Raw genomic sequence first — 20265 nt, 5'->3', positions numbered from 1 at the left:
AACAAAATGTGGAAAAAGTGAAGCGCTGTGAATACTTTCCGGATGCACTGTATATCCAATAACCACAGATCCTTTCAATTCTCATCTTCTTACACCACAAATGGTCAATGTTAACTTCCTACAGAACTCAAATGAAAATAAAGTGTAGACCAAGGCAAACCTGTGTTCACTGCATTTAATGTTTGTACAGAAGAATCAGCCTTTTAGCTGATAAACCACATGTTCCACGATGGCAAACTAGAAATAATTTAGCAACATATTTACATGGCAACACAACAAGAGTGAATTCACAGTCATAACGTACATGCAACGCATCTGTACATGTGTGTGTCTGTGTGTTTTATGAAAGCGATCGCTCGGACAATACAGAAATAAAAACGTGTCTCTTCAACGAAAACAGTTTAATTCATACACAGAAAGGCAAAACTGATGCCAGATATATAATACTCGCAACAAATAACTAGTCAGTTTGCTGTGTGCTGCGATATTATTAGACTCAGAGGAGTGTCTGACAATTCACTGTAAAGGGATAGTTCGTACCAAAATGAAAATTTTGTCATTATTCACTCTCCCTCATGCCGTTCCAAACCTCCAAATGGTCAATATATGGAAAAACTCAAATATGCCCTTTAATAATAAATCAGCATACTGGATCAATCACCATGAGGTGTAAATAATGACAGAATTTTCCTTCTGAAGAGAATTATTCCTCTGATTCTGCTTTATGTCAGATTTCTGAAGCTGATATGAATGTACAAATTTGAGAAATGAACTTACAGACGACTACATTATTACCCAGTGTTGATCTTTCACTCGATCTGAATGAGCATCTCAAATCAACACTAAACGCTAAAACATTGTTGCCTGCCGTCAGATGCTTCACATTCTTAACTAAACTGATATAATCAGACATAAAAGAATAGACATCTCTTCAAAATCAAAACTCTGTTCAGTTAATTACAGCTGTCATATCTGCAGGTCACTGCATGTATTCCAGCATTGATGTTTATGGAGGATAAATCTCAGCTAAACATGTCCAGGTCACATTTCACAGCAAAACTCAAAACATATCTAATAAGGAATTATGGTTTGCATTAAGAAAATTGAGCGTATTCTTACTTTTTTTTAAATCCTTGTGACATTTTCTTGACAATTAAGCATTTTAATTGCATTACAATATATATAAAAAACATTCAATAATTTAAACAAGAAATCAATAAGCATAAATTAAAGGCAGTACAATAAATATGACCATGATGTATAAATACTTACAATTTAAATAATATATCAGGTTTTTTTTGTATTACAATTTGGGGGTTAAATGTGCTTAATTGCCATCAAGATAATGTCACAATGCAACAAATGTTTAAGCACAACCTATTTCTTTCTATTATTTTGAGGCTATGATTTGACATGGACATGTTTTTGAAGGGGTTTGTGAGAGTCAGTAAGTGAATGTGAGTGAATGTGAGCGCTTAGGATTTTTTCAAATGATAATTTACATGATTTTTTTGAGTGATAGTGATATAAAACCGCTCTGTCCCGTTACAAGAAACACTTTCAAAGAAAATATGTGACGAACACAAACCGCTTGCTTTTGTTGGACATATTTCAGCTGGTTTAAGTTGTGAGCTAAACCTACTTAAAATCAGGCAAAACCTTCATTTGACAGAAAAGTCACGAGAATTTGTTAATACTTAAAGCCCAAAACTAGCTTTTCCGAGTATAAAATGGCTAAAACTGAAGCTGGATACAGAATCCCTGATGTAAACAAGTCACACTCACAAATATCCTTCAGCTAGATCTGTCATTTTCACATCATAACGTTGACCACAAATAAAAATCACTGCTAAAAAGAGATATGGTTAGAGATCTTGGCAACCATTGTGTGTGTGTAACTAAACCATGAACCGATGAGAGTCATTCGCTGGTTTGAGTCTTCCGCTTTGAGGAATTGTGCGGATCCATCTGTGTTTTGTTTGTTACGGCTCTTTGTAGGAGCAAATGCCTGTCAGTTTGGCTTTTTAGTCTTCGGCTACAGATGATTTCCAACGGGGACACTTCAAGACGGGTGGCACGGTTTTGTCTTTCCCTCTAAAACTCACTTATATCCGCACATCGATGCCCATCTCAAGCTTCTGTGTTGAATTGAATTCCCACAATGCATGTGTTCAAGTAACATGCTCACTGACTGGAGGTCCAAAAGTCTCCATATTGAAGACATGAAGAGCTGAAACAGGGTAAATATACCTCCTTTCCTCCCACATCCTTTACCAGAACTAGAGCGCAAACCTCCACGTCCAGGTCTGTAACAAACATCTTGATCTCAGTTGTGGACGTCGGGCTCATGGAGGGCCGGTGGAACAGATCGAGTCCTTCGGCTCAGTGACTCTTCAATATGGAAGGTTTTTTGCTCTTCTTTGCCCTTTTGCTGAACTAAACATGTTCTTCTCAATCTCTGTGGGCCTTTGGCACATTATAAACGTCTTCAGGCGAGAGCTACACAAGTCCGTTTACTCAAATGACATGAGATTCGCTGGTATCTAAAAGAGTGGAAAGAGCAATTATGGTATTATGCAGTTATAATGCTGAGATAATAGATTAGGACTGGACAGTATGATGCTGGAGTTTAGATGATCACAGTAGCAGAGCAATGTCACAACCTGCTGTATTACTATTAAATCAGAATTTAGAGTCTTCATTTTTTTCGATATTAGATTTTATATTTTTTATGTATTTTATATAAATAAAAAATATTTTGTGTACACTTTATTTTAAGGTGATGTAGTTACATTGAACTCAAATAAGTACTGTTATATATATATATATATATATATATACACACACACACACACACACACACTATTACAATTTATAGTCAACATGAGTTATATTATAGTATTATTAAATAATTATTTATATTACAATTTTACTTTTGAATTGAACTTAAGTGTAACATTACGTGACACTGTTTTTGGATTAATACCAGACTTTCTTTTGTTATCAAAAAAATTTTAATTTGTCCATCACATTTTTTTTTTTTTTTTTTTGAATTTCCATCAAAAATAACTATATTGCAATATATAACATTATTGTGATATAAAATTACCATACCATGATCATTTTGGTCATACCATCCAGTCCCATCGCAAAATAATTTTATTGCTAGCATGTAAATATTTGTGTCAAAACACATTTGTGGATACCTGAGGTCTTCTTCTCCGACAGGCCTCCTCCAGCCGCTTGTGCCAGAGGATCGCAGAGAACCGATCTCCAGTCTGAAACTTGTAAACATTCCCTAAGAAACACAGAGATTATGCTCAAGTTATGTATATTACAAAATGTACAATATATATATATATATATATATATATATATATATATACATATACATATACATTGTGAAGTGACATATAAAACTACTGTGGAAGAGACGTACCTTTATCAGGATCGTTGAGCTGGAAGATGTTGGGTTGATCCGGATCATCCGGCAGAACAACCATCCAGCCCAGAACCGACACTTTCTTACACGCCCGAGACTTGTACTGGTTTCAGGAGGAACATTTCATACATGTTATTTTTATTTAGCAGTTCTTCCATTTCAAATTATTAGATTTTTTTCTTCTTAAAAGAATCACCATCAATGTTTTAACGATTTTTATTTTATTATTTTTAAATGAGGAATTGCTCTGACATTCTTTTAGCCTGTATCATGGCAGAAACACTCACATGTTTCCGTTCAGCGGCTCGCAGGGCTTTAGATCTGTAGAATATCAGAGTCGAACCACACAGTGAGATCCAGTACCGGCTCCATGAGGCAAGCTAGAACAAGCATAAAATAAAACATTATTGGACAATCCACATACACTACAATTTCTACAAAATAAATACATTTGACACTTATATTCAGCAAGAATGCATTAATTTATTCAAATATGACTCTAAAGACTTTTATAATGTTACAAAACATTACATTTTAAATGAATGCTGTTCTTTTGAACTTTATGTTCATCAAAGAATCCAGAAAAAAATGTATCACGGTTTCCACAATAACATTAAGCATTAAGTTTTCAACATGACAATAATCAGAAATGTTTCTTGAGCAGCAAATCATCATATTAGAATGATTTCTGAATGATCATGTGACACTGAAGACTGGAGTAATGATGCTGAACATTCAGCTTTGATCACAGGAATAAATTACATTTTACTATATATTACAATAGAAAAAAAACTATTTGAAATTGTTATAATATTTCACAATATTACTGTGTCATAGTGATATTACAGACGTTAAACTTTTGAACGGTAGTGTGCATGCATACATACATACTGAACAGTAAATAACTCTATAACTGCACAGAGCTGGGCAATACTGGCTATGACTTTTTGGCAATATTAAAACTTTATGTTAAATTAGTTCATTGGAAAACATGGTGTGATTATTTTAATATCAAGGGAAATCTTTTGGATATTCTTTCTAGATACATTGTTTCAAAGAAGGCACACAGCAGAGTTAGATTATGGCCTGTTTTTGTAGATGTTGGTCACTAGATGGAGCGGTTGAGTCAACCATTCAGCTCAAAGCCACAGGAACACCTGCTGGGAATTGTGAATGTTTTCTTAACGTTGGGCCCTGTAAGGCCCTGTAACTTCATGCAACCTTTAAACAAATAAAGTCGAAGCTACAAACTTGCCCCGTTGCATCCTTCATCTTTGTAAAGTATTGTCAAATGAAATCAGCAAATCAACATCTGGAGAGCTCTCCGTTTGTATTTCCATGCTCTAGAAGTATGAGATCTGCAGTTAGTACTCATGTGTGCACCATTTCAGAGCAAATGCAGAAATATCATTATACTCCAAATATTGGCAAATGATGAAAGATATTTAAACTGCACAAGGTGACTCTCGGTCCTCTAACGGTCGAAGCACAGGTTACTTGCGGAGGAATATTGTTTTGGTAATTATGCTATAGTTGTGCTCATGATTACAGATGATCACTTTATCAGTACAAACGTTACTAATGACACCAAAACTCTCCTAATAACAGATACACATATCTGAAAACTGAGCAGGGAAGTAGCTTATAGCTGTTGTAGTTCTGACTTGTTGAAATCAATTGTTTTAAAGTAAGTTGGTTGGCAACGCTGACAGTATTGCTAATATCAGATCAGGTATAACAGTGGAAACTATAACTTGGCAAGGCTATTTAAAGGCAAATACACCAAAGCTGGTTTAGAGATTGCCATTGTTACCAACAAGTGTTTTGTGAAACTAGTCAATGCACAGCAAATGTGCTGCTATGCAAAATATGTATTATATGTAAAATATGTAATTGATGTTTTATTATGTGTACTGTTGCTTTTCCTTTCTGCTTGCAAACACTATTTTTGTTTCGAGGTTCATTTTGGTGGCTTCAAGCCTTTCTTTCCTTTATTTATGTTTATGATGTAAACATGCATGGACAAATGATGAAAGTATGCAGTCAGGAAATCCGTAAAATATAAATAATTATATGAGGTTTTATGAGGTCTTCGCTCATTACTGAACACAAAAAGTTACATAGTAGAGACATTTTCCATAACATAATGTTATCCTACGTACCATTAGTCTTTTGAATCTGACCTTTGCTTCAACTCCCACCTTCTAGCTGTCTGTGAATCGTGTTGTTATTGTTTCTGTGTGTGTTCGACTGGAGTGTGACGTGCGACTGCAATCACTCATTGGTCCGGGCAAATGTCTACTGTCCATTTATTATGTATGAACTGACTGTTTGTTCTTTGCTGTTATTGTGAAGCATCCTTGAGCTTGGGAAAGGTGCTATATAAATGAAACATATTATTATTAGTGTTTTGAAGCATCATCCCAGTGTGATGTGTTTTTACCGTAGGCTTCTTGCCCTCCTTCATCAGGGTTTTCCTCTTCACCGGCCCCTCCATCGTGACGCCTGGCTCTCCGGGACTCACACTGGACTCTGCTACTGACGGACTGACAGTGGGAAAACACATCAGCTGAACACCTCGAATACAACAACCAACCCCTGTGTGTGTGTGTGTGTGTTCAGTGGACATATGGTGATAGTTGCTTCTCTAACCATGTAATGAGCCCTAAGAGAACAGAAGTTGCAGTTCACATCTGATCTGAGGATGCGATGGAGTAAAGATGAGCACGTGAGAGTGTAAAGAGGACAGAAAGATTCCCTTCACCAGGCAAACACCTGCTCAAAAGATACCGGCTCTGTGTCAAAACCCAGTGAGCTGCCTATAGGAAGCCTTTTAACTCGAGGAATCTTACGCATGTAAACACTGAAGCTCAACAGCCTTTCATATCTGAACTTCCAGTGAAGACCTGCACTACCCATTTCTTTACTCTCTCAAACTACTGATATATTTGCATACACAGTAGCGGCCAAAGGTGATGTCTGGCTTAGGAAATTGGACATCTTCACACTTTATGCAAATATTATTCAAAATGTCAATGTAAAATGGATATTGCATAGTCGATTGTTTTATTTGTGATCATTTATCATTGTGATCATTTCATTTTTGGTCAAGCTGTCATACAAAGAAATTATGAATGCATGCAAAAAGTGAGAACCAACAGAATATTAATAACAATTATGTTGTAGTCAATGCATGCTTTTTCCTGTGAGTTTTTTGTTTATCTATGCATTTTTTGCATAACAGTAAAATAAAATCTGTAGCTGTAGTTTGCCAAATAATTAACAAAGTTTAGTGTTTTGTTCTTCACTCATATTTGGAATATGTAAAAATTATGAAATATTTTCCTCATATTTTGATTGTTTAATTGAACTTGTTGGGACCTAAAAACAAATATCTCCTCTGGACATCACTTTTTGCCACTACTGTCTGGATATATTTTACAATGAACTGCTTCATTTTACACTATACTATCATTGGACAGTCACTGTTGCAGTGTGTGTCTCCTGTGTGTTTGTATCACACTTGCATTGCTTCTAGAATCTTCACTCAAAGAAACCACAATCAAAGCACTTAAACGTGTCGTTGCATTGGATAAACGTTTCTGCTAAATCTGAGGCTTTCAATCTTTTAGATGCCCAGATATGATCATCCTTGTGTGAGGGACCCCATCCTAACATTTAAACATCAGATATATACTTTCATTTATAAAGACCCAAAAATTGCTATTATAAATATGTGTAAAATATTATATAGGAAATATTTTGTTTCTGATACATTATATTATATATATTTTTTTATATATAATTATATATATAATTTTTATAATATGTAATTTTTTATATATTTTTTTGGACTATATTATAGTACTGCTCTGTTAGATGTATTATTTATTTCAATGAACTATTATTTATTTTTTTATTTAAAATTATTATTTATAATATTATTTATTAGGGCCAGAGCACCCATGGTGTGAGGTCCCTATTGTAATTGCTCCGTTTATTATTATTATTATTATTATTATTATTTATTATTCATAGTAATCAAATAATTTATTCTTATTTAATATTTTTATTTACTTTATTAATTAATCTTAGTGTTATTGTTTATTTATTTATTTTACTAAGTTTATTTATTTAGTTAGTTTAATCATGCTTTTATTATTTATTTAAACATAATTGTTATTGTTTATTTATTTTACCAAATTTATTTAATTAGTTTAATCTTCTTTTTTATTTGATTTCTATTAAAAAATTTTTATATATATATATTTGTTAAATATCTGTATTATTTATTGTAATCTAATTAATGAATTAATCTTATTTAATCTTTTTGTTTGTTTTATTAATTATTTTAACCTAATTGTCATTATTTATTTTAATCAGTTAATTAATTTATTTAGTTTAATCTTTATTTTTTTGCGCCCTAGCACTGCCTTGCCTCCCCTGTTCTAGATGACCAAATGTAAAAGTAAATGTGATATGAATGCTGCCCATGTTCAGTGTCACTCCAGTTAGGATTCTGCATCAGAAGGAAGTCTCTAGGTAGACCGAGAGGACAGAGGACTGTAAGGCAGCTCATTAGGTTTCAGAACAGAGCTTTTCTCTTCTAGAAATACAGTAATTCTGGTCTATAAACATCCTGACATCTGGAAAAAGAGAAGACAGATGACAGACAGGACAGTCTTTGGTCTAAACCCGAAAGAAAGGGAAAACTGGGATGTTAAAGAAGAGACGCTGCATGCCGAGACAGGTGAACCCGACGCCCCAGAGGAATGGAGAAGGTGACCTTTGACCCCGTGGAGTTGGTACCTGTGGGCATGGCTGCGGTCTCTGGGGGAGTTGCGGTGAGGGACCCTCCAGTTAGGGCCCAGAGTCGAGTACATGCGGCCCCTGTTTGCACATTCGGCACAATCAGTTTAACGTCAGTGCAATTTGAGCCGATAACTGCACTCAAAAGAAATATTTAGGCCTAAATTTAGGGATTCAAATCGCATATAAAATGTCCCTCTGTTTGAATTACACAATTTTAACATAAACAAATAAACTTAATGTGATGCATATTTGTCTGTCATAATTAAAAGAAATGGGTAAGATTTCTACACTAAAAAAACTTTGTTTATTATTAGCTATTTGATTTTATTCACATAATCTAAAAATGCATTCATTCAAATTGAGCAGAATTAGCATAAATCTGTGCATTGTTATGCATTGTTATACTGTTAAAATATGGTTAGCTGTATAACAGCAAATAAAATGTATGAAACAAATTGGATTTATTTTGAAAATAGATACATGAACCTAGTTATTGTGTATTTAAACATTCAATTTATTAGTCCAATCACAGAAATATTACCCGTTTCATTTATGTATGACTGACAAATATGCATCACATTAAGTTTATTAGTTAAAATTGTGTAAATCAAATGGATGGAAATTGTATATGCAATTCAAATGCATAAATCTTAAATGTAGTGAAGTGTATACACGGAGTCTCACCGACTAATGAAAAAATTATTAAATTATTGAATCTGTGCAAATGCTAAAAGGATAGTGCATCCAACAATTAGAGTTTCTCATCATTTATTCACTTTTCTCTTTTCCATGCAGTTAAAGCATACAGTACAGTGATTACTTTCAACTTCCAAAAAACATCATTTCACAGTTCATTCGACTTATATTATATTCAACACTATATATAAAGTCTTCTGTATTCATATGTTCCAGTGCAAACTTAAGACTAGTGCAAAATATCTGAATGCTTCATGATGTTTAACAGCCCTTCGGTCACATGGAAAAGAGCAGCGTGAACATCTGCTAAACATTTCCTTTTGTGTTTCACAGAAGAAAGAAAGTCATACGGGTTTGGAACGACGTAAGGGTGATTAAATTACTTTTCATTGTCAGTCGAACCTTAAACCTTAAACTGTTCTGAGACCAGTTTTTGTTTGCTTTAGTTGTGTTATTGTGTTTTGCTGTATGTATATCTACACATTTTTCAGTGGAATGGACATAAATGGATGTTAAACATTTATAACGGGAAACGACAATTAAACAACAACAAAAAGTAAGTACGGTTGAAATTTGAATGAAAAATTAAATAAAAGACATTCTTTTTAGAACTCTCATTTTTAACCTTTAGTATGAAAAGATACATGGCAGTTGATCATATGAAGGTTTTATGGCAACACTTTACAATAAGGTTACCGACTAATGTATTGCTCATTATTAGTTAATGCATTAACTTGTAAACTAATGTGACCTTATTGTAAAGGTTACCAGTTAGATTACCTCTTATTAGTAATCACAGACTTTTTCTTTTTCATAATAGTTCAGTTTTACTCTAGAATGATCTGAGTAACCCATAATAAAGTTGTAATGTGAGCATATGATATTAGATGACACATAACTACATGACAGAGTCTCACCTCTCGAGTCCCGGGGAGAGATCACCACAGAACGAACTCTGACTGCTGCCTGATAAACAGAAACACACCTCAACCGTTTCCATTTGAGCACAAATCACACAATCCTTCATCTCTGACTGTGATAATGAAGCAATAAGGTGCAAAAGCAGTTCAGCATAAAGTTCTAGGTTTAAAAAAAAAAAAAAAAAAAAAAGAGTTGTGGAATAATGTTCTAATCTAACTATAACTAAGGTTAATAGTTAGTCTCTACAGTGACGTACACTTTATTGACCAATCAGCATGAAGAATAAAAAAAAATACCTCAACAATGGAAGTACATGGGGTGTTTACTGACTTTACTGTATGTGTTGCATGTGATCTGTGTGGTAGAATCACTGGTTTTCTCTGTGTAAAGTTATATTTAGTCTTTCAACCTTGTTGCCATGTGGTACAGTACCTCTTGCACAATACATGCAATTATACCTGAAATCTGCCCTCAGGAATGACATCAGAAACACAACAAGAAGTAAAGTAAAAATTTGGTAACACTTTATTTTACAGTGTCCTTGTTACACATTACATGTAGTTACTGTAGTAATAACAGTAGTCCTGTTCCCTGTGTACATACTATATACTTATTATAGTAATTACAATAACTGGGTAATAACTAGTACTAACCCTGAACCTTCCCCTAAACCTAACCTTAACCCATGTAGTTACCTTATATTAACCAGTACTTTCTTAGGTTAAAACACTGTAAGTACATGTTAATGCACGTACTGTAAAATAAAGTGCAATTATAATAACTATAAATGATGCATAATTACATGCAACTAACCCTAAGCCAACCCCTATTCACAAGCCTAACCCTATAGTAAGTACATATAGTTAATTGTTTTCACTAAGTAATTCAATGTTTAATTACACTGTAACACAGACACATTAAAATAAAGTGTAACCAAAAGTTTCACATTCATGCTAGGCCTGTCTACTTCCAAGTACTTCCACATTTTATGTATGCATTTATTTATTTGAAGTGGAGGGATAACACCCGGGACATGCAGTGCTTGTGTAAAGCGCATCAGGTTGTTGTGATACCTATAGAGATGCCGTTGGACACGGATGAGCTGTGCGGATTGATCCGGGTCGGACTCTGGGACTCTAAGAAGCTGTCGTCCAGCAGGTGACGGGGTTTCTCTGTGGGGAACGTCGCACTTTTACTCTCCACCACACCGAAATGCCACATCATACTGAGAGAGAGAGAGAGAGAGAGAGAGAGAGAGAGAGAGAGAGAGAGAGAGAGAGAGAGAGAGAGAGAGAGAGAGAGAGAGAGAGAGAGAGAGAGAGAGAGAGAGAGAGAGAGAGAGAGAGAGAGAGAGAGAGAGAGAGAGAGAGAGAGTGTTCAACAACATCATCTTAACCAGTTTCTAGTGCGAGGTAAACTTGGCAGACTAAGGGCGTTTTAACACCTGAAAGTCCACACCAAGGTCCAAACCAAAGGTCATGTTTTGATACATTGTATACATTCGGTTAGTTTTGGTTTGGTTTCACATTGCAATTATGCGAGCGCACTAAAGAACTTTACATTAACGTACTTGTGTCCTGTCGCATGATCAATATGGGCTGCATATCTTGACATTGATTGGTTTGTAAACGGACGTGCGTCAGATGTCAGCGTGTTGTCAATTCGGCGGGTAACTTTGACAAGAATGAATGAACAGACGCATAGCGTTGCCACTATACTGTTATTATTACGGCATTACTCCCTGCAGCTCCAGCTATACTCGAGGCTAGTTCAAATTCGCCAAATAAACGTCCTCGTTGTGCGAACATTTTTTCGTCGCCGGCAGGACGCAGGACAAATGTGTGTGTGTGTGTGTGTGTGTGTGTGTGTGCGCGGTGGGCAGGACTGACAGATCTGCACATAAATATTCTTCTTCAGTTGTTTAGGCTACGCGGGAACCACCGGAACTTCCTGTAAATGGTCTGAAAGTCCGAACCATACAGAAAATGCTTTCACACTAGAAACGAACCAAACCTTTGCTCAGTTTGATCCGGACCGAGACTACCTCGGACCAAATTTCGTCTGTTTGGGAGGTTTCACACCTGTAATTTTGATTCGGACCAAACTGAAAAGTCCGAAAATCCGGACCAAACAAGGTAGGTGTGAAAGGGCCCTAAAGCAAAAGTGCTGCATATCTGATATTTACATTAGCGTTCAAGTTTGAGGTTCATGTTTTTGAAAGACGTCTCTTCTGCTCACCAAGGCTGCATTTATTTGATCAAAAATACAATAAAAACAGTGAAATATTATTACAATTAAAAATACCTATGTTCTATTTGATTATGTAGTAAAATGTAATTTGTTCCTGTGATCAAAGCTGAATTTTCAGCATCATTACTCCAGTCTTCAGTGTCACATGATCCTTCAGAAATCATTCTAATATGATGATTTGATGATCAAGATTTTTAGATTTTTTTATTATCAATGCTGTGCAGCTTCATATTTATGGGGAAACCAGAGAAATATTTTGTATTTAGGATTCTTTGATGAATAGAAAGTTAAAAAGAACAACATTTATTATAAATAGAATTTTTGTAACATTATAAATGTCTTTACTGTCACCTGGTATTAAGAAGCATTCTGGTTGTCCGGATCACAAGTGGACGACACTAAATACAGGAGTAAACAGGGTCTAAAACATTTTGACCCGTAGTTGAAAACGCATTCGACCGGATCGCTTTCGTAGTGTAAACGCTCATGTGGTCGAGTGTGTTGAAACAGACACAAAAGACTGTTTACTCTCCACCTACTGAACTAATGAGTAAACATTATGGGAAGACTCTAGCCAGACGGGATTTAAACTTTGTCGGCTGGAGACCCAAGTTTGGTTTGAAGATGACAAAACGCACCAAGCTCAATGTTCTCTCACCATTCCTGATTTCTAACACACACTCACAGCGTTCGGCTGGTCTTGTGGCTGTCAGAGCAGAAACTAAAGCTGATGCTCTCCACATGTTTTCTGTTGTCTCCGGTCGAGTTCATATGTAAATTGCGTGAGCTTATTTCGTCCATTAGATCGAAAGATCTGAAAAAGCCCATAGATTTACCCGAAGAATTCAGGACAGAAGTGGTCGAAAGTGGATAAAAGAGACACCAGGTGTAAATGGGAACGTGTCTCCCTCATCTACTTGTGATCCGATCGACCAAAACACATCTTAATACCAGGTGTAAACAGGGCCCGAGTGTGTGTATACATGAGAGGAGAGAAAACGCACGCGTTGCCGAGGCTGTGGCTCTTTCTGTGGCGTGAGGGCGGTGGGGTGGGAATATGGCCCCCCACGCTGGCATCAGGGCAAGTGGGCCGTCGATTATACCTCACCATGAAAGGCACGTCAGACGGACCTGGAAGAGAAGGAGAGAAAGAGGGAAGAAGGATGAGTTTGGCTCTTCACATGCCTGATTGTTGTCAGCATCACTCAATGAAACAATGAAAGAAAACCCCTGGAGACTCTGTCAGCGATGCTCTGCTTTAGCAGTCAAAGCCACAGAATAAATGTTAACATTCTCTGAGCCTCTTGAGGGAGACAGAAGATCATTCAGTCCTGAGAGAGGAAACCTGCTTTTACCTCTAGAACTACAACCAGAGTTATTTTAGCATTTATTGACTAGTGTAGTATTTATTCATATTTTGAATAAGCTTTAAGGTACCACTTTACAATAAGGTTTAATTTGTTGACATTAATTAATGAATTAACTAACATAAACTAACAATAAGCAAAACATATTTTTACTGCATTTATTAACTTGTTGTTAGTTAATATAAATGTTCATATTCATGCTAGTTCACAGTGCACACATTTTTTATCCTAATATGTATTAATAAATGTCGATAAAGATTAATAAATGCTGTAGAAGTATTGTTAATTGTTAACATATAAAAAAAACTTTTCATTTTAATGTTAGTTTTATTCATTTTATGTGTTTTTGCCATTTGCATTAGTGTTTTTAAAAATATATTTCCATTTAGCTTTATTGATATTTCATGTTTTATGTTTTGTTTTAGTAATTTTAGTACTTCAGCTTTTTTCGGTTATTTGTCGAGGCAACAGTTTAAGTTAAGTTTTTCGACAGTTTTCTTTTGGAAAATAGTTTGGAAACAATCATTAGCATTGCAAAATATGTCTCTCTTTCCACCGCTCAAAATTAGCGGTATTATACTTCGATGTGCAACTTGTCCCAAGTTACCACCCAAATCACTACACTTGACAATGGCCAACTAATCACCCAGAACAGCCTAGCAACTGCATAGCAACATGCTTAAAACATATAGAACATCATAGCAACCAAACACCATCCACAACACCCATAGCAACATGATGGTTGCACAGCTTAACATCACTTTTAACACATTTACTGCAAATAATGTCCAAACTAGTTATGTGCAAAAAACATGTACTGCAGCTTTAAGTTCAGAATACTTCCATTTATGCATTTAGCAGTTGCTTTTTCTAAAATAGAGGAAATAGAGCAAATCTGACAGTTTTACAAGTTCACAAATGTTTTTAAAGGGATAGTTCATCCAAAAAAGAAAACTCTAGCCCTCATGTTGTTATATGAACCTGTATGACTTTCTTTTCAGATATCCAGTGTTTCACAGAGGAAAGAAAGTCATTGTTTGGAAGCACTTTATGGGAGAGCAAATGTTTGGGTGAGATATTTCTTTAAACTTCATTATCTCATCACACGAAACAATCAAAACATGTGATCAGAGTGTCTCAGACTCAAGGGCTCATAACCAAGATTTCCACAGCGGACAAAAAAGGGGAAGTGGAAACAATGTTAATGACTCGAATCACGCTGAGATACTTTACACCATTAGACACATTTAATGGAGAGAATTAATGGAGCCTTAAACAGTGATCAGCCTCTTCCAGTCTGGGTCAGACGAATACTTGTTTTCACACCATGTTTCTAACATGCAAATGCCTAAACGCCACAGTGGGATATTCAGGAAATGATCTTCACCTGGTTCTTGTTAAAACCTTCATTAATGAGTCTGACTACCAGCTTGTATAGGCCTTGTAATACGCTTTTGTTTGAAAACGCATCTTTTTCTCTCCGTTTTGGCCTTGCGTTCACACTAAGACGGCGTTTTTGTCAAAGAAGACAGAGCTTTTTTAAGCCGTTCTCCAAAGTTAATAACATTTGAAAACACCACTTTCGCGTTGTAGTGTGGACTGTGAAAACGGAGGTATTTGAAAAAGATGACGCATGTTGAGTCATGTGACGCATATTGAACCCATAGATATCTATGGTTATACCGGCATTGCTGTGCCTGCCATTTACTTTCATATTGTTGCTAAAGAGAAATGTTCCTTTGTACAGTTTCCATATTGCATTCATGCAAAGATGGTGGAAAATGTACTCGCATTTGCTGTCCTGTGGTAAAAAAAGGATGACAATTGCGTTGTCATCTACTAGTACTAGTACTACCATACTAGTTGTGGGATTTTTTGCTAATAAAATGATCGTGCCAGAAGAATAGCATGAGAACTGCATTATCTCTGTATCACCTCACGAGTTTTTATTATACGTTTTACGCATTATATACGTTTTTTTGGAAATGCTAGTGTTTTGAAACGAAAATGGCATTTTCAAAGGTATCCAGTCTCTTATGTCTTTTTATGCAATTAAACATAGTAAAATTGAGAGCTAAATTAATTATATTAGCTTAAAAAAATACTTTTAGGAACATCTTGAAACATCTTAAGAAAGTTCAAACAAAGCAAACCAAAAAAATATTAAAGTTACTTGTTGTTCAGGGCACCTTCTGACCTTTTTTTGGTGTCTTTGCACCAGTTTCTCTTTCCCAAACTTTACACTTGTTAAATAATACTATCTCTAGGAACAAATTGCATTAAATGAAAAAAAAAATTATATATACATCATTTTCTGTATTAAATAAATTTAAATAAATTAAATTATGAAACAAAAACAGAATTGTTATATAAAATTGCCTTTATACATTATATGAATTTGGCAGATCTTGCCTTATAATTGTGTATAAACTCACTTCATCTCCAAATTAAAAGTGAATTGTATGGTAGACACATGCTTTGAGTTTAGCATAACCTGTTAGCGATGTGTTTTAGCTCATATGGGGGTCAAACTGTACAGAAATCATAACTCATGTAGCATGTTTCTTTTGTTTTTGCTACTAGCAGAGAGATTTAGGTGACTTTAGAGCCTCATATATCTCTGCATTTCTAATTACGTTGTGGATGTTGATGTCCACAGGCTAGATCAACATCTCCTAGCTTGGTTTAAAGTAATAGTTCAACCAATAGTTGATGTCTAAGTTTCAAACTAAGCTACTCTTGTGTTTCATGGAAATAAGTCTCTTGGGTAACTATGTCTTTTCCCCGTACACAACTATACACTACCATTCAAAAGCTCAACAAGTCTGCAATTATTTGATCAAATGTACAGTAAAAATCAGTAATATTGTGAAATATTATAACAATTTAAAGTAACAATTTTCTATTGTAATTTATAGTAAAATGTATTTTATTCCAGTGATCAAAGCTGAATTTTCAGCATCATTCCTCCAGTCTTCAGTGTCACATGATCCTTCAGAAATCATTCTAATATGATGATGCTCAAGAAACATTTCTGATTATAATCAACGTTGAAAACAGTTGTGCAGCTTCATACATCCTTTCTGAATAAACATATTAATTTCTTTAAAAAAACAAAAACAATTGAACGGTAGTGCATGCACTAAACAACTTATGACAGGGAGAGCGCAATGTGCAAAGCTGAGAATAACACACACAGCAGAGAGACGTTTCTGCCTCCGCTGTCTGTGAGTAAGACCTGCCGTTACCAACATGAATGTAACCGGCTGTCTCCAGCTATTAACAGTTTGGCAGTGATGTATTTGAGAAATATTGAGCATCTGTGTTCTGCGAGTGACACAGAGCGATAGCTATGCTCATGCACACCCTGTACTTTCCTTACTTTAAACACATTGATGGGTTCCTTTTATAATACAATCGTACGGTGGCCGAGAGAGCTCAACATGCTGCAACTGAAGAAAACACACCAGCAGTTAACAAAACATCAGTTTAATAACACATGCTGCAAATACTCACAACGCAACCCAATACAGGAACACGCTGCAAATAGCACATAAACGTTTCAAGGGACCCAAACAAGTGACGAATCTGGCTAGGGCCGCGTATTGTTCAATGTCTCCTCCTCAACGGTGTTGTTGATGACCTGAAAGGTGAGTTTCTTGTTTATTTTAACATCCTAGTGGGTATTTGCAGCGTGTGTCTGTATTTTGTTGCATTGTGAGTATTTGCAGCACATGTGTTGTCAAATTGATGAAGATGTTTCCCTAATTTGCATGTGTTTTTTCTATTTGCATGTGTTTTCTTCGGGTGCAGCGTTTTGAGCTCTCTCGGCCACCGTACAATCGAATGTTTCTTTGCAACATACAGTATCTGCATGTTTACAGTACAGATGGTGGATGAAAATCAATCACCAAGTGTTTATCATGCATATGAACTCATTCAACAGTGTTTAAAAAACATCACAAGTATAAGTACATTAAAAACTTCCAACTTCAAAAAGTCATGTTTCATTCAATGCCATTTCTTTGTAACTGTTTGTGAAATCTACTAGCAATTTCTGAGAGAAAACAGTTTCAACAACAAATGTTTTTTTTTTTTTTTTTTTCAGTGAAAAATGAGCAGAGCTGGAATCTACACAGCTGTTGATTTGTTTAAAGGGGTCATATTATGCTCTTTTCCAGTATTGATTTTGTTTTTGGACACTATAAGAACAGGTTTTCATGATTGAATGTTCAAAAAACACATTATTTTCCCCATTTTCTCCATTGTTGCAGCTCCTCTCTTCCCAGTCTGTCAGTAACACTCTGTTTAGTTCCTGTCTCTATGAAGGCCCTCCTTCTGAAAAGCACCGTGTGCTCTGATTGGTCGGCTGGATCAGTGTGTTGTGATTGGTCGAGCGCGTTTGGGAAATGTCCCGCCCCTCACCATAACCACCAGTTTAACACACTCTAACTAACTCAACCAGGCCCCGCCCCTTTATTCTGCGCATGAATTATTTAAATGAGGAATATTGTGACGTGTTTGTTCCCTGAAGAAAACTCAAGACTACAAATGGAGGCGTTTCAGGGAGTTCAGAAACAGTGACACTGATATAGAGAATAACTCCCGCTGGAGGGACTTTGTGCTTTGTAACTTTGCAGAGCTTTTTCATGCTCAAACAGCAACATTACACACTAAAGAAATGTAAAAAAAGCCTACTAGGTCCTCTTCGACATGTTTTAGTCACTACATCATACTTCAGTTTCTGTTATTTCATAGTTTTGACGACTTTACTATTATTGTCAAATGTGGAAAATAGTCATAATAAGGAAAGGGGTGTGTCTAAACGCCTGTTCTGTGTTTTCATGTGTTTTCTGGCCTGAGCTTTGTGGACAGATCTCATTTCCTCGGCTGGACGTCTTGACAAACACATCTACTGGGTTACGTAACAGCCAGTCACCCTGAGACTCCAGGAAAGACCTTGTCCGCCCAATACTTGATGTGATGTAACCACAGGCATCTCATTCAATAAAAGAACATTTTATATATACCAAACATTGCTTTATGTCACGCATTGGCATTTAAGGATAAAATGATGAGGAAACAATGACGAATGAAAAGCCAAATGGCGCTAATATCCCAAGACCGCTGCGTTACATTGCACTCGGTCGGATCATCTGGTGGTGATATTCAGATGGCATGATGCTACACTGGGGAAAAATGTCCAAGCATATGACGTCTTTTAACGATCAAAAACTTTAGGACTGCAATCACTACAAACGTTGTAGACGTTAACCTTAGGCCTTGGAATGAGAATAAAACATGTTAGTAAATGGCAAGAGAGGCTGAATGGTTACAGATCGTCTTGGAAACCACACAAACAACATCCAGATTAAGCTTTACGAACATGGAAACCTATAGATTTGGTTTCAAGGCTCAGGAGTAAATGCCTAGGAACGATACACGTGTGACTAGACCTCACGGGCGAGTGTTTTACAATGTGAGCACGTACTTCAACATGCAGCATTTACAATGTAGGAATCTAAACAGTTCAAAGAGGATGAGAAATACACAGCCATATGTTCATTATATTCACAACAGACCCTGAAAGTGCTCTCAGACTGCTTGAACTTTTGTTATAAGTACCGTAAAATAATCTCATAACCGTTGTTGGCATTGATAAGCCAAATCATACCTTAATTAGAGGAGTTAATGATTTAATTCATTAAACTAATCTACTATTTTTTGTTCAATTTCAGCACAAATGTGCTCATATGAGCAGTGGGCCAAAACACACACACTGTAGATTAGTCAAGTTAAAATTAAGCGTAAAATTATTATACATAATTATTTATGATTACCCATAATAAATTAATGGTAAATTAATCCCCTAAACATAACATCATATGATCCAAAAGTTTATTATCTCTGATGAAATATTTCTCACAACGCCTATAAAGATAAATTCAAGGCACCCAAAAATGAGTGATAAAAAGAAATTAATAGTATATTGAATAGAAAAAGCTTTTGGATGATGTCAGATATATTTGATGATTATATTTCGACATTAAAAAAAATAAAATAATAATAATAATAAAATCTGTGAACTGTAAATCTGAGCTGTTTTTTTAATCTGTGTTTTCTGGGCTCAGTGACGGATGCCTCCATGTGGTGGTGTAATGTCGATTTGCTATGTTGTTATAACGAGGGATCCGTTGAGAGCCATTATGTGCTGTTTGTTTTCTCAGCCCACATTAGAGCCCATTCCAGTTCCCTTTGCTCTTTCAATGAGTCAAAGAGGACGGGCCTCCCTCTGCCCCTCAAAGCCCTTCATTAACTCTAACATCAGGGGCCAGTGACCTCATTCAGCCAGTCTAGAGAACTCAGATGGGACAACACAATGGATGCTTGGGGGGAAAGACTAGGATTTCTTCTGTACAGTAAGTTACATAGGCTGTACATTCAGAAGTTTGAGGTCAGGAAAGACCCGTTCAAACCAAGAACAATAACTATCACGATAACGATAACTAAACCACACCAACAGACGATATTGTCCTGTTACTTATAAGTTTTGTCATCTGCCACTTTAAATGCTCAAGCTCTTTAAAGAATGATGGATTCTGATTGGCTGTCAATGTTTTTAGCGTTAATTAGCTGGAATAAAAAAATGCATTAAAAAATATCCTGGAAAAGCATGTGCCAGTTTCCAAGCGGCAAAACTGTTTTCGACATTGATAATAATCAGAAATGTTTCTTGAGCAGCAAATCAGCAAATTAGAATGATTTCTGAAGGATCAT

General features: G+C 35.8%; 1 protein-coding gene across 2 annotated transcripts in view; it reads right to left on the bottom strand.

Annotated features, from left to right (window-relative positions):
- Positions 1–160: 160 nt before the first annotated feature.
- Positions 161–20265, bottom strand: part of LOC311293500 (ras-specific guanine nucleotide-releasing factor RalGPS1) — a 145612-nt gene continuing 125507 nt past the window's right edge. Inside the window, exons 12-20 of one of the 2 annotated variants that reach the window (XM_084413843.1) lie at positions 13126–13252; positions 10945–11096; positions 9868–9916; positions 8252–8332; positions 5886–5988; positions 3730–3822; positions 3440–3545; positions 3207–3298; positions 161–2543 (exon numbers count right to left, since the gene is read on the bottom strand). In XM_084413843.1, coding sequence (XP_084269969.1) covers positions 2514–2543; positions 3207–3298; positions 3440–3545; positions 3730–3822; positions 5886–5988; positions 8252–8332; positions 9868–9916; positions 10945–11096; positions 13126–13252 — 833 coding nt within the window. In that variant the 3' untranslated portion in view covers positions 161–2513. The remainder of the gene's footprint in view (positions 2544–3206; positions 3299–3439; positions 3546–3729; positions 3823–5885; positions 5989–8251; positions 8333–9867; positions 9917–10944; positions 11097–13125; positions 13253–20265) is intronic. The other variant, XM_084413844.1, reaches the window with a different exon arrangement.

This window comes from Rutilus rutilus (assembly GCF_951802725.1).
Source record: "Rutilus rutilus genome assembly, chromosome: 7".
NCBI classification, from domain to species: Eukaryota; Metazoa; Chordata; class Actinopteri; order Cypriniformes; family Leuciscidae; genus Rutilus; species Rutilus rutilus.
This window is presented reverse-complemented; position numbering and strand designations above follow the sequence as displayed.